Source organism: Saprolegnia parasitica (genome assembly GCF_000151545.1).
Source record: "Saprolegnia parasitica CBS 223.65 unplaced genomic scaffold supercont2.384, whole genome shotgun sequence".
Lineage (NCBI taxonomy): Eukaryota > Oomycota > Saprolegniomycetes > Saprolegniales > Saprolegniaceae > Saprolegnia > Saprolegnia parasitica.
Genome location: NW_012156778.1, coordinates 1 through 9,347, shown reverse-complemented (window position 1 = coordinate 9,347; position 9,347 = coordinate 1). Strand labels below are relative to the sequence as shown.

General features: G+C 57.0%; 6 protein-coding genes across 6 annotated transcripts; 3 read left to right on the top strand and 3 right to left on the bottom strand.

The window, feature by feature from the left end:
- Window positions 1-26: 26 nt before the first annotated feature.
- On the bottom strand, window positions 27-341 carry SPRG_16830 (hypothetical protein; the record flags this gene model as incomplete). Its single annotated transcript, XM_012356138.1, has 1 exon — window positions 27-341. A coding segment is annotated over one exon (315 nt), but the record flags the coding sequence as incomplete, so codon positions are not given.
- A 1,113-nt stretch (window positions 342-1,454) lies between these two features.
- On the top strand, window positions 1,455-1,936 carry SPRG_16829 (hypothetical protein; the record flags this gene model as incomplete). The annotated part of the gene is made up of 3 exons (XM_012356137.1): window positions 1,455-1,466; window positions 1,536-1,690; window positions 1,735-1,936. The coding sequence occupies 3 exons, from the start codon at window positions 1,455-1,457 to the stop codon at window positions 1,934-1,936; spliced, it is 369 nt and encodes a 122-aa protein (XP_012211527.1).
- Window positions 1,937-4,034: 2,098 nt separating this feature from the next.
- On the top strand, window positions 4,035-5,072 carry SPRG_16828 (hypothetical protein; the record flags this gene model as incomplete). The annotated part of the gene is made up of 2 exons (XM_012356136.1): window positions 4,035-4,702; window positions 4,889-5,072. 2 exons carry the CDS (start codon window positions 4,035-4,037, stop codon window positions 5,070-5,072), a joined length of 852 nt encoding a protein of 283 aa, XP_012211526.1.
- A 485-nt stretch (window positions 5,073-5,557) lies between these two features.
- Window positions 5,558-7,063, top strand: SPRG_16827 (hypothetical protein). The gene is made up of 3 exons (XM_012356135.1): window positions 5,558-5,824; window positions 5,874-5,932; window positions 5,988-7,063. Exons 1-3 carry the CDS (start codon window positions 5,593-5,595, stop codon window positions 6,954-6,956), a joined length of 1,260 nt encoding a protein of 419 aa, XP_012211525.1. The 5' UTR covers window positions 5,558-5,592; the 3' UTR covers window positions 6,957-7,063.
- A 279-nt stretch (window positions 7,064-7,342) lies between these two features.
- On the bottom strand, window positions 7,343-7,861 carry SPRG_16826 (cytidine deaminase; the record flags this gene model as incomplete). Its single annotated transcript, XM_012356134.1, has 1 exon — window positions 7,343-7,861. One exon carries the CDS (start codon window positions 7,859-7,861, stop codon window positions 7,418-7,420), a length of 444 nt encoding a protein of 147 aa, XP_012211524.1. The 3' UTR covers window positions 7,343-7,417.
- A 920-nt stretch (window positions 7,862-8,781) lies between these two features.
- On the bottom strand, window positions 8,782-9,174 carry SPRG_21815 (hypothetical protein; the record flags this gene model as incomplete). Its single annotated transcript, XM_012356133.1, has 1 exon — window positions 8,782-9,174. One exon carries the CDS (start codon window positions 9,172-9,174, stop codon window positions 8,782-8,784), a length of 393 nt encoding a protein of 130 aa, XP_012211523.1.
- Between the last annotated feature and the right edge of the window lie 173 nt (window positions 9,175-9,347).

Here is a 9,347-nt window from a genome sequence, read left to right as displayed (position 1 = left end):
CACTCGATCGTGTCGGCCGCTCGCACTTGCACGTAGCCCGTGGGAACGCGGAGGTGCTTCCAGTTGGTGTCCAGCACTGTCGCTTCCGTGTCTGCTCGTCGGAGGTCGAACGAAGCGACGCGCTGAGTCCAGCTACCGAGGCGTGTTGTCGAGGAGCGCCAGATCGCGGTCCGGCCTTGTCGCTCTGGACGATCGTAGGTCACGAGCTCCGTGTTGGCATCGAGCGTGATGGATTGAATCGGTTTGGACCAGCGCTGGAGCGCGGCGGCGGCGTCGTCGGCCGCGGCGACGGTAAGCGACTGGCCTTGGTACGCCGGGTGCTCGAAGAAGGTGACGGTCATCGCGTCGACGTTGATGCATAAAGCAAGTGCACCAAGCACGAGTAGACGGAGCATGATGGCAATCTGAAAATGAAAAGTACCAAGTACGATCCGCACAGTCGACGGCGCGCGACCTCAAAGACCACGCTCTTTGTGTTGCATGCTGGGTGGAGATTCCAGCACGGTGGGAAGCAGGTGGTCAAATGTAGGACGCGCCACAATCGATCTAACTACTAATCTGGCGCTGGTACCATCAACATCTGATTTTGGCTCGCATTGAGATCCTGCTAGCCAATTTGGATCTATCAGGTCAGTGCTCTAGCGTACCATGCTTACGAGAACTCACCGCTAATGCACCTTCTTTCAGTGGTACCCTCACGCACAAGGCCACTAGTTGCGCCCAAGATGATGCTGGATCCCACTGCGCTCTGCTAACACCCTCAGCGTGGCTAGGATGACCCTTGGCCACGATCGTGCGTCAGTTGCGCCATCGAGTGTCTCTAGTTGCCAGTGACATGAGGACCTTGCCGCAAGGTGTCCACAACGTCTGGTGGTCGGATGTTTTACAAAACACAAGTGAAACTACTTTTTGGTCAAACATGTGCCTGCGTCTGGTTCAACGTCTGGCGAGTCCGGATCGATCGCGTCTTTCTCGCCGACTTCCCGCTGCCAAGTCCATGGACGGTAGCCGTCAAGGCGGCGCGCGTGTTGTGTCTGGACTATTGCGACAACCATGCTCCAACCGACGCAAGCCAGGACCGTCCACACGACCTTGTTGGTTGTGGGTGGGTGGAGAAGCCGTTAGGGAAAGGGCGCCGAGCTGGAATATATATCTATCTTCATCGAGGTACCACATACTGAGGACAATAGTTTAGGAGCGACGCCTCGGCATAGCGTCTATCCACGCTGAAGCTCGCCAGGTGAAGGCCATTCGCCGTATTGTGATCAAGGCCATCACGGAGAAGATCGAACCGGCGTGGGTGAAGCACGCGGTGTCGCTACATCAAGAAGTCAACCCAGCTAAGTCGCTCAAGGCGTTTGCCAACGTACTCTTGTTCGAGATTGAAGCCTACCAAGATTTCAGGACGGGGCTAGAGATCAACGAGATAGCCTCCGGGAAGCGCAAGCTCTCCGATGCTCAACCAGGTGAAGGCGGCGGCCCGCCGACAAAGCAGCCCAAACCCAAGCCAAGCACAAGCAAGAACCGGATCATAGCCTCCAGGCAATGACGGGACTTCGGACCCAGCCAAGAAGCCTGTGCTGCCCCGCGGCGCCCGCAAAAACTGCTGGATGTGCAAGGCCACTGACCACGAGCTGTCCACGTGCCTGGCCGTGACGGATCCGGGCGAGCGTGAAGCAGTGCAGTGGCGGTCAAGTTCCGTAACCAGATGAACCGTGCTGTCAAGCGCACCAGGGTTCATTTGGCCAAGACGAAGACTAAGGCGCCTGCCACGGTCAGCCAGGCCACACCACACGCGTCGCTCAACTGCACTCGCAGCACATCCTCGTTCAAGAGCCTGAGCATACCGCTCTTCGTCAACTTGTCTGGCCCCTTGCTCAACACGAATGGCCAGCACATTGTCCCGTCGATCGTGCTCCTGCTTTCGTCTGCTTAGATCATGTTTCTCAACCGAGTGTACACAACGAAGATAGTCCGATAATTTATGTAGCGTACCTGGTTTATCTCTTGTAATTTTGAAATAGACGACCTTCATGAGTGGGGTCTACCACGGGTTGGATCTCTCCGTGCGCAGCTCACTTCTAACGACCAAGTGCTGGCAGTGCTGGTGCCAACTCCCACGCATTCCGGAGTAGCTCTACGTATGCGAAGTCTTTGTACCGTGTTAATGAAGATAACGCGAAACACGTTCATATATACAATAGACGATCCATTTCAACAACAAATGACAAGTAAAACTACCGGTACTATATCAAGTGCTATATAGTGAGGCCATAAATTGACTCTTGGTGACGATGCGGGTCGAAAGCAACGGAGTGCAATCATGCTGCAGGATGCTTTTACATTCGAACGCGCCATTAGTATCGTCCTCCGACGAGAATTTGGCCCTTCCCTAGACAACCCTCTCCTGAAGATAGACTGCGGTGCATCGTGCATTTTCGTGTTGCAAGGGTATCTCTGCGCTGTCACCTTCATACAAGCTACGCGACGTCTGAGGCCTTGCAAAGGAGCTCTTATTCCTCATAGAGATAGCAAACAGTGCAGACAAGACGCATGGAGATCTGTGGCCACTTGAGAAATGACGTGGATTTGTTAAACCTTTTGGCCTCGTCAACGAAAGTAAAGGCTACCGAATGGTGTGCTCATGTCATCTGAGAAGCGCCGTTGCGGAAATGTGCTAGCACGTCAACAAGACTTTTCACACGTTTCCTTCCGGTCTGCCATCGAGACATGCACCTTGGTGCCCATTCGATGACGAAGTTTGCGATTTCTGTGGGATCTTGTCGACTCGACAGGTTCAAATGGTCACATTTGGCACAACATGTCTACATCGGACCACGATTCTTTCTCTTTGACAATTTCCAATCACGCACATTCGCCTCCCCAAGAAAAATGCCAAAAAGATTGCTGACGCCAGCCCGTGGTCGCCAAATCAACGTGTGGCGTGAATATCATCGTGGAGCTTCTTGGGGATTCAAGTCGCATTTTGAGATCCTGCAGCCTGATCCGATTGGTCTTTTGGTCCATCATCAACTATAATTGTCCTGGGCACTCGACATGAAAAACTCGATCCTGTGCACGGCTTGTACTAGCGCCTGACATTCGCCGTCTTGTCCGTGTCCACAGGTGTCACGAGCCCACGCTCGCGATATCGGCGCTTGATTACCGAATACCGGTCCGAAGCGATCAAAATCTGCCCTTTCTCAGACGCCAATCCCCGAGGATGATGACACGCGCAGGCATCGCCCTCTTCGCTTCGGCGTCCATCATGAACTGATGCGTTTTTGGTCATCATGGCACCATTTCCATGTGACCAGCCATAAGCGGGATTACGAAACGCGGGCAATTCGCCACGCGAGAAGAGCCAATCCCATGCATCGCCGACCAGCTGCGATAAGATCTGCGGAAGAAAACCTTTGACCGATATGCGTTTTATAGGTAAAACCTGAAATGCAGGTCGGTGAGTGACAGCGGACTTTATCGTCGGCGGCCACTGCCCGTGACGAGCTACTTGCTCGCATTGTAGTGTCGTGGAAACGACACCTTTGACACAGATCTTACAGAAGACGATAACGTCCCAGGTTCCCATTGAACAGGAAGGGTTGAACCCATGACTCTCAGTGCCAAGCGTCGAAAATTGCACTGCAGCGCACGAGACATCTAGCTTAGCCTTCAAGCCGCCAAGCTAAACGTGTTGTACCTACCTTGTACTCTACCAATATTCTAGTCCTCTGGGACTCGAATAGCGCAGCAACGTGGTTGGGAAATGTGGCGTCGTCGTGTGTAGGCAGGACACAAGAAAGACAAGATTCTGACGCGCGAGCGTTGAGACCGCGCAGCAATATTGAAGAGCGTCGGTGTTGCACCTGTGCGTACAAGTGATGCCGCTCGACCGATTCGTCGTGCCGTGTCGACGGCGCGCCTTTCCATCGTCATCGCTACCATCATTCCCTATTTTAACCTAGACACGATGCGTTTAAACGCAATTGCAGCTGGTCGTGGCCCATGGATATCATTTTCCAATTTCATTTGCCATGCTCAAGTCCTCCCTCTGCTGCATAAGCGCATGGCTTGGCCTCGCGCTTGCCTCGCGCCCGTCGGTCGTGCTCTATGAGCTGCCTCAGTACCTCGGCCAGTCCCTCACGGTCGCCTCGTCCGACGATGCGGCCGCCACGCTCGCCCAGTGGAGTCGCCCGATCTTCTCGATCGTCGTCGACCCCGCGACCGAGTTTGTGACATACGATGACGCCGGCAACTCGGCGGTGTGGCACCACTCGACGTCGTTGCTCGGCAACTGGCCCTACAAAATCTCGTCCTTCCGCGTCCAACCCGCGACCACCAACACGACCACCACCTCGTCGATTCAAGCGCCGTGGAGCTACATTGGCTCGGGCGAAGGCTACCTCATGGTCCGCAACTCGAGCTCGACCGTCGGACAACCCGAGTGCTACTCGAACGACGGTGTCAACTGTGTCACAGCCACCAGCGTCGCCGACCTCCTCGGCGTGCCCACCCAGCTCGACGTGGCCTTGCACCCTGCGCAGTGCGGTGCCGACCACTCCATGTACTGGGGCTCGACCGGGTACGAGTCGCCGTCATCATGGTGCTACCTCGCGCGCGCGGCCCTCTCCTCCACGCCGTTGCTTTGGGACTGCGTTCAAGGCTCCAACGGCTGGGTCGCGCTCTCACCCAACAACTCGCTGTGTGTTTCAACGGGCACCCGCGGTTGCGTTCAGTTTGTATCGCAAGCGACTTGCAACGCTTCGACGACGATGCTCGTGGGGCCTATCACCGCCGCTTGGACCTTTGCTTGTGGCAATCTCTCGGCGTGTGTCGGGTCGTCCTCTTCCACTGGGTCGGGCACCGGGTATCCGTACTGGAACGCCAGTGTCGGCAGCACGTCGTGGAGCGTCGCATGCCTCGGCGCGGCCCTGGCGCTCTGCGGCGTCTTTGCGATCTTTAGTCGCTCGACGACGCCAGCTGCCGTGAACGTTGAAGCCACGTACTGCTCGAGCGTCGGCGAAGCCGAGACCGACGACGATCTCGAGTCCGTGTACCGCACGCCCGTCTAACGCTCTAGCAACCTTACTAATCTATCTATTTAGCGAATATCGTCTTCATGTATCCACATCCGTTCGTCGAGAATTTATTACGTATTACCGGTGTACAGCGAGCTCGTGGCGTGTGTACCTCACGCCACGAGCTCGCGCCATCATCCAAACAACCTTATCATGGGGCGAGCCCTATACAGTGTTGGCCTGGCGCTATGAGCCTGGAAGCTGCGATATGATGCATGCAATGGCAAGTGCAATGGTATGAGGCAAGGCGTGGCAAGGTTGTGGAGTGCTACTCACGCGAATGCGATTGCTGTTGCACCAAGGTCGCCAGCATTTCGTGGTGAAAGGGAATGTGTAACATCCAGTATTCAATGCGCATTTTAAGTAATATTGGTTTTTGTATGGAAACGCACGACGCTTTATTGTATGCTGCATACACTGTACATGTGTGGGCGGCGACGATCGCAATCCTGTATCGTAGCCGCGCGCACGTCGGCTCAGTATTCAATTTGCGCGACAAGAAGCTGGTAGAACCATGAAGCTGCTCTCTTCCTACGTGGCACTGGCGGCCGCTGGCCTCTCTGCGGCCGACGCCGCCGAGTTTGTCTTTAACAACAAGTGCAGCTACACCATCAACCTCTACGCCGCCCACGGCAAGCACCTCTGTGACATCGCGCCCGGCCAGACGCGCGACAAGAGCTGCGGCGTCACCATCTCGCACGAAAAGCCAGGCATCTTTCGCCACACGGCGTCCGACCAAGTCAACCGTACGCCTCGTCCCTTGTCGAGCTTGGATGGCTCACCTCACGTGTCTAGTCATCGAGTATGTGCTCAACGGGCGTCTGTGGTATGACTTTAGCAACATCCCGCCCATGGTATATACAGCACGCCGTCTGCGTCCTTGGATAGCTCATGCGTGGGACCTTGTAGCCGGGCAACTGCAACAGCTTCCAGGACTGCAAAGAGAAGACCAAGGCCGTCGGCTTCAACGTGCCCATGTCGCTGACACCGACGCGTCACAAGGGCAAGGCCAACTGCAAGGCACTTCTCGACGACAAGCCGGACGCGCCGGACGCCTACCTCTTCCCCGCCGACACCAAGACGCACGACTGCCCCGCCGACGAGGTCTTTGATATCGTCTTTTGCCCTGGCGGGTCGGCCCCGGCGCCGGCGTCGGGCCCGTCGAACGCCGCGCCGACAGCCAACACGTGCTCGACGCAGATGGACGTCGACTACCCGGGCAACGACATTGGCAGCATCCCGGTGACGGGCGACCGCAACACGCAGGTCGGCCAGTGCTGCGCCAAGTGCTCGGGCACGACCAACTGCGCGGCCTTCACGGTCGGCTACAACACGTGCTACATGAAGTCGTCCAAAGGCAACCCGCGGCCTTCGAGCGGCCTCGTCTCGGGCGTCCCGGCGTCGTCGTCGTCGTCGTCGTCGTCGGGCACGTGCACGGCGCAGATGGGCGTTGACTTTACGAATGGTGGCACCAACAACGACATTGGCAACGGCCCGGTGTCGGGCTCGACAACCGAGCAGCTCGCGCAGTGCTGCGCGATGTGCCACAAGAACGACAAGTGCGTCGCGTACTCGGTCGGCTACGGCTCGTGCTACATGAAGTCGAGCGTCGGCGTGCCGCGAGCGAACGCGCACGTGTCGTCGGGCATCAAGGGCGCGGGCCCGTCGATCCAGTGGAAGCAAGATTACTGGGGCAACGACATTCGCGGTATCGACGTGCCCGGGTCGGCGGTCGACCAAGCGACGATGTGCCACAGCCTCTGCAAGACGACGTCCAACTGCGCCGGCTTCACCATGAACGGCGGTCGCTGCTACCTCAAGAGCCAGCTCGCCAATGGCTACAAGAGCGACACAGCGTACTCGGGCACCAAAAACTAGATGCGTGTACGCGTTGTTTTTGTTTTTAATCTTTTTAAAGATTTTCAAGTCTTCAAGAAATGTGACGAGGCGTCGCGTTCTACCATCAGCTTGTAATACAACCATGTACTCTACCATGTCAAGCAATTTAGATGCCCTTGCTACCAGGAATCGTGTACGGAAGCCGTGCTAACTAACTCAGACGCTGGGCTTCCGTGGCGCAAGAAAGCAGTCGCTTGGTGGATTCGAACCCAAGCCCATCGGCAAGTCGTGCGACTGCAACGATGCATCATTGTATTTGCTACCGATTGCGCTCGTGATAAACCGTCCTTTCCCATCGGTGGGCCATTAGTACATGCTTGCTACGCCCGCGATAAATCCTCTTCTTCGCGAGGGACATCCATCATCATCATATCATCTCGACTCGCCCACGCGACGCCGTCACATCCACGTAGAGAGAGGACGTTTAATTTAAAAACACATTACGGGCAGTTGGCGCGGGCATCGCGGGTTTCCTTGGCCTCTTCGAGGTTCTTGGGGCCAAAGCCGTATGGGAGGAGGTGGTCGATCGTCGTCTCGAGCACTTCGTCGCCGTCGCAGATCATACGCACGACCATGGTCGGGCCAAACTCGTTGAGCACTTGGCGGCACGCGCCGCAGGGCGACGTCGCCTTCTCGGTCGGCGTGTAGATGCAAATGGCTTCGATGTGCGTCATGTTGCCCTGGACGCGCGCCGCGTACACAGCGGTACGCTCGGCGCAGTTGCCCAAGGGATACGAAGCATTCTCGACGTTGCAGCCGGCAAAGACTTGGCCATCCGACGTCAGCAGCGCGGCGCCGACGTGGAAGTGGCTGTACGGCGCATAGGCCGCCAGCGACGCCTTCTTGGCCGCGACTTCGAGCTCGGTCCAGTTGATCGAGGTCATCGTAAGGTAGTTGGGGAGCGGTGGGGGTGGCAGAGGCAAACTCAAAATGAATCGTCGTCTTCAACCGATGACGCTGGTTGAAGATGCGTTTGTAGAGGTTTTCGTGGTGCTGCCCCGCCGCTGCGACACGCGTTGGACCACGAAGGGATCATGGTCCAACTCTCGAGCTCAAAGACTCACCTGAAAATGAGGTCACGCGACCGGCGGCACCTATGCGCCCCGCGACTGGCAACGAGGACACCGGCGCCACGGCCAGCACCCATGCGTACAACGGTATGGAAAATCTCTGGCAGCCGGGCGAGCACGCGCCACGTACCGCCAGCTAGCGGTAGCAAATCGGTGTCACTTGACCCGATGCCGAGGCGCTGTGATTGGCGGTTGCAACTTCAACATGTGCGAGGAAGCGACCCGGTTGAAGGGTTGATGCGTTGACTGCGGCGTCGTTCGCTGGGTCTGCATCGCAGGTGCGCTGCCTTGTGCTTGCTATTCGACGTGTCGCGGAGAGCAGCTTGGATCGCGCTAAACTCCCCACACCAACGAACTTCAAGTTCACGCAATGATGCGTCGCCTAGCTCTGTGCGCAGAGACGCCTTCTAGAACACGCATACTAGTACCTTCTTCCTAGCAGCAAGGGCCGCTGTGTGCTGCATTGTACACGTCCTTTGAATGGCCTGCCTCTCGAGCGTGCGAGCTCGTGCCGGTGGAAGCGATCTTGTCTGTTGCCGTCCCTCAAACCCAAGCGAATCGGATTTCCTTGCTCAAAACGGTGCGTTCAAATCAGCACATACCAACGAACGCTAACCACAACGGCGGGATCTCCTTCTCGCTAGCACCTTTAGAACAGGAACGATTGCACGGTAGCCGACTGCTCTATCAAAACTCTATTACTCCATGTACGAATTCCTCAGTGCATTCACCAACTATCTGACTAGAGGAAGATTGGTCGCGACGTCGAGCTCGACCAAAGGCGATTGGTTCATTTTGGCGACGCGTTGATAGATCGGACAGTGGTCTTGGCGGTGGACGCTGCGAATGCCACAGCCTTTGCAATGCGCGCAGCCATAGTCGCTCCGTAGTACAAAGTCGTCACGGACAGCATCGTGGATGTAGTCGTCGCGCAGATTGCTGCAGCGATGGTCGCATGGCCCTTTCAAGCAGTACTTGCACATGGCGGTCGTCTCCGCCTTGCACTGTTTTCTGTGCTGCCTTGCGCTCTTCGTTGATGTCGGTGGGGCGTCTGGAGGCGCCGCCTTGCGCTTGCCGCTCCCAGCGGTCGATGGCTCCAAGGTCTCCGTCTCGCTCGTTGCCGTCATTGGTGGCGGTGCGCTGTGGATGGCATGCCGCGCCACCGTAGCCGCATCGCTCGGCGGCAGCAGCACGGCCGAGCTCGGGAGACTGCGCAAGTACTCGATCGCGCGCCGCTTGAGGAACGCATGATCCCAGCCGCCGACTTGAAGCTGCCACGCCTGGAAGAGCGGTGACATGT

Bases quoted from the DNA above. Each gene is read 5' to 3' on its own strand.
- SPRG_16827 (XM_012356135.1), top strand. From the start codon at position 5,593: ATGAAGCTGCTCTCTTCCTACGTGGCACTGGCGGCCGCTGGCCTCTCT. The intron at 5,825-5,873 runs GTACGCCTCGTC...TCACGTGTCTAG, and splicing joins GGCGTCCGACCAAGTCAACC to TCATCGAGTATGTGCTCAAC. The intron at 5,933-5,987 runs GTATATACAGCA...GGGACCTTGTAG, and splicing joins TTAGCAACATCCCGCCCATG to CCGGGCAACTGCAACAGCTT.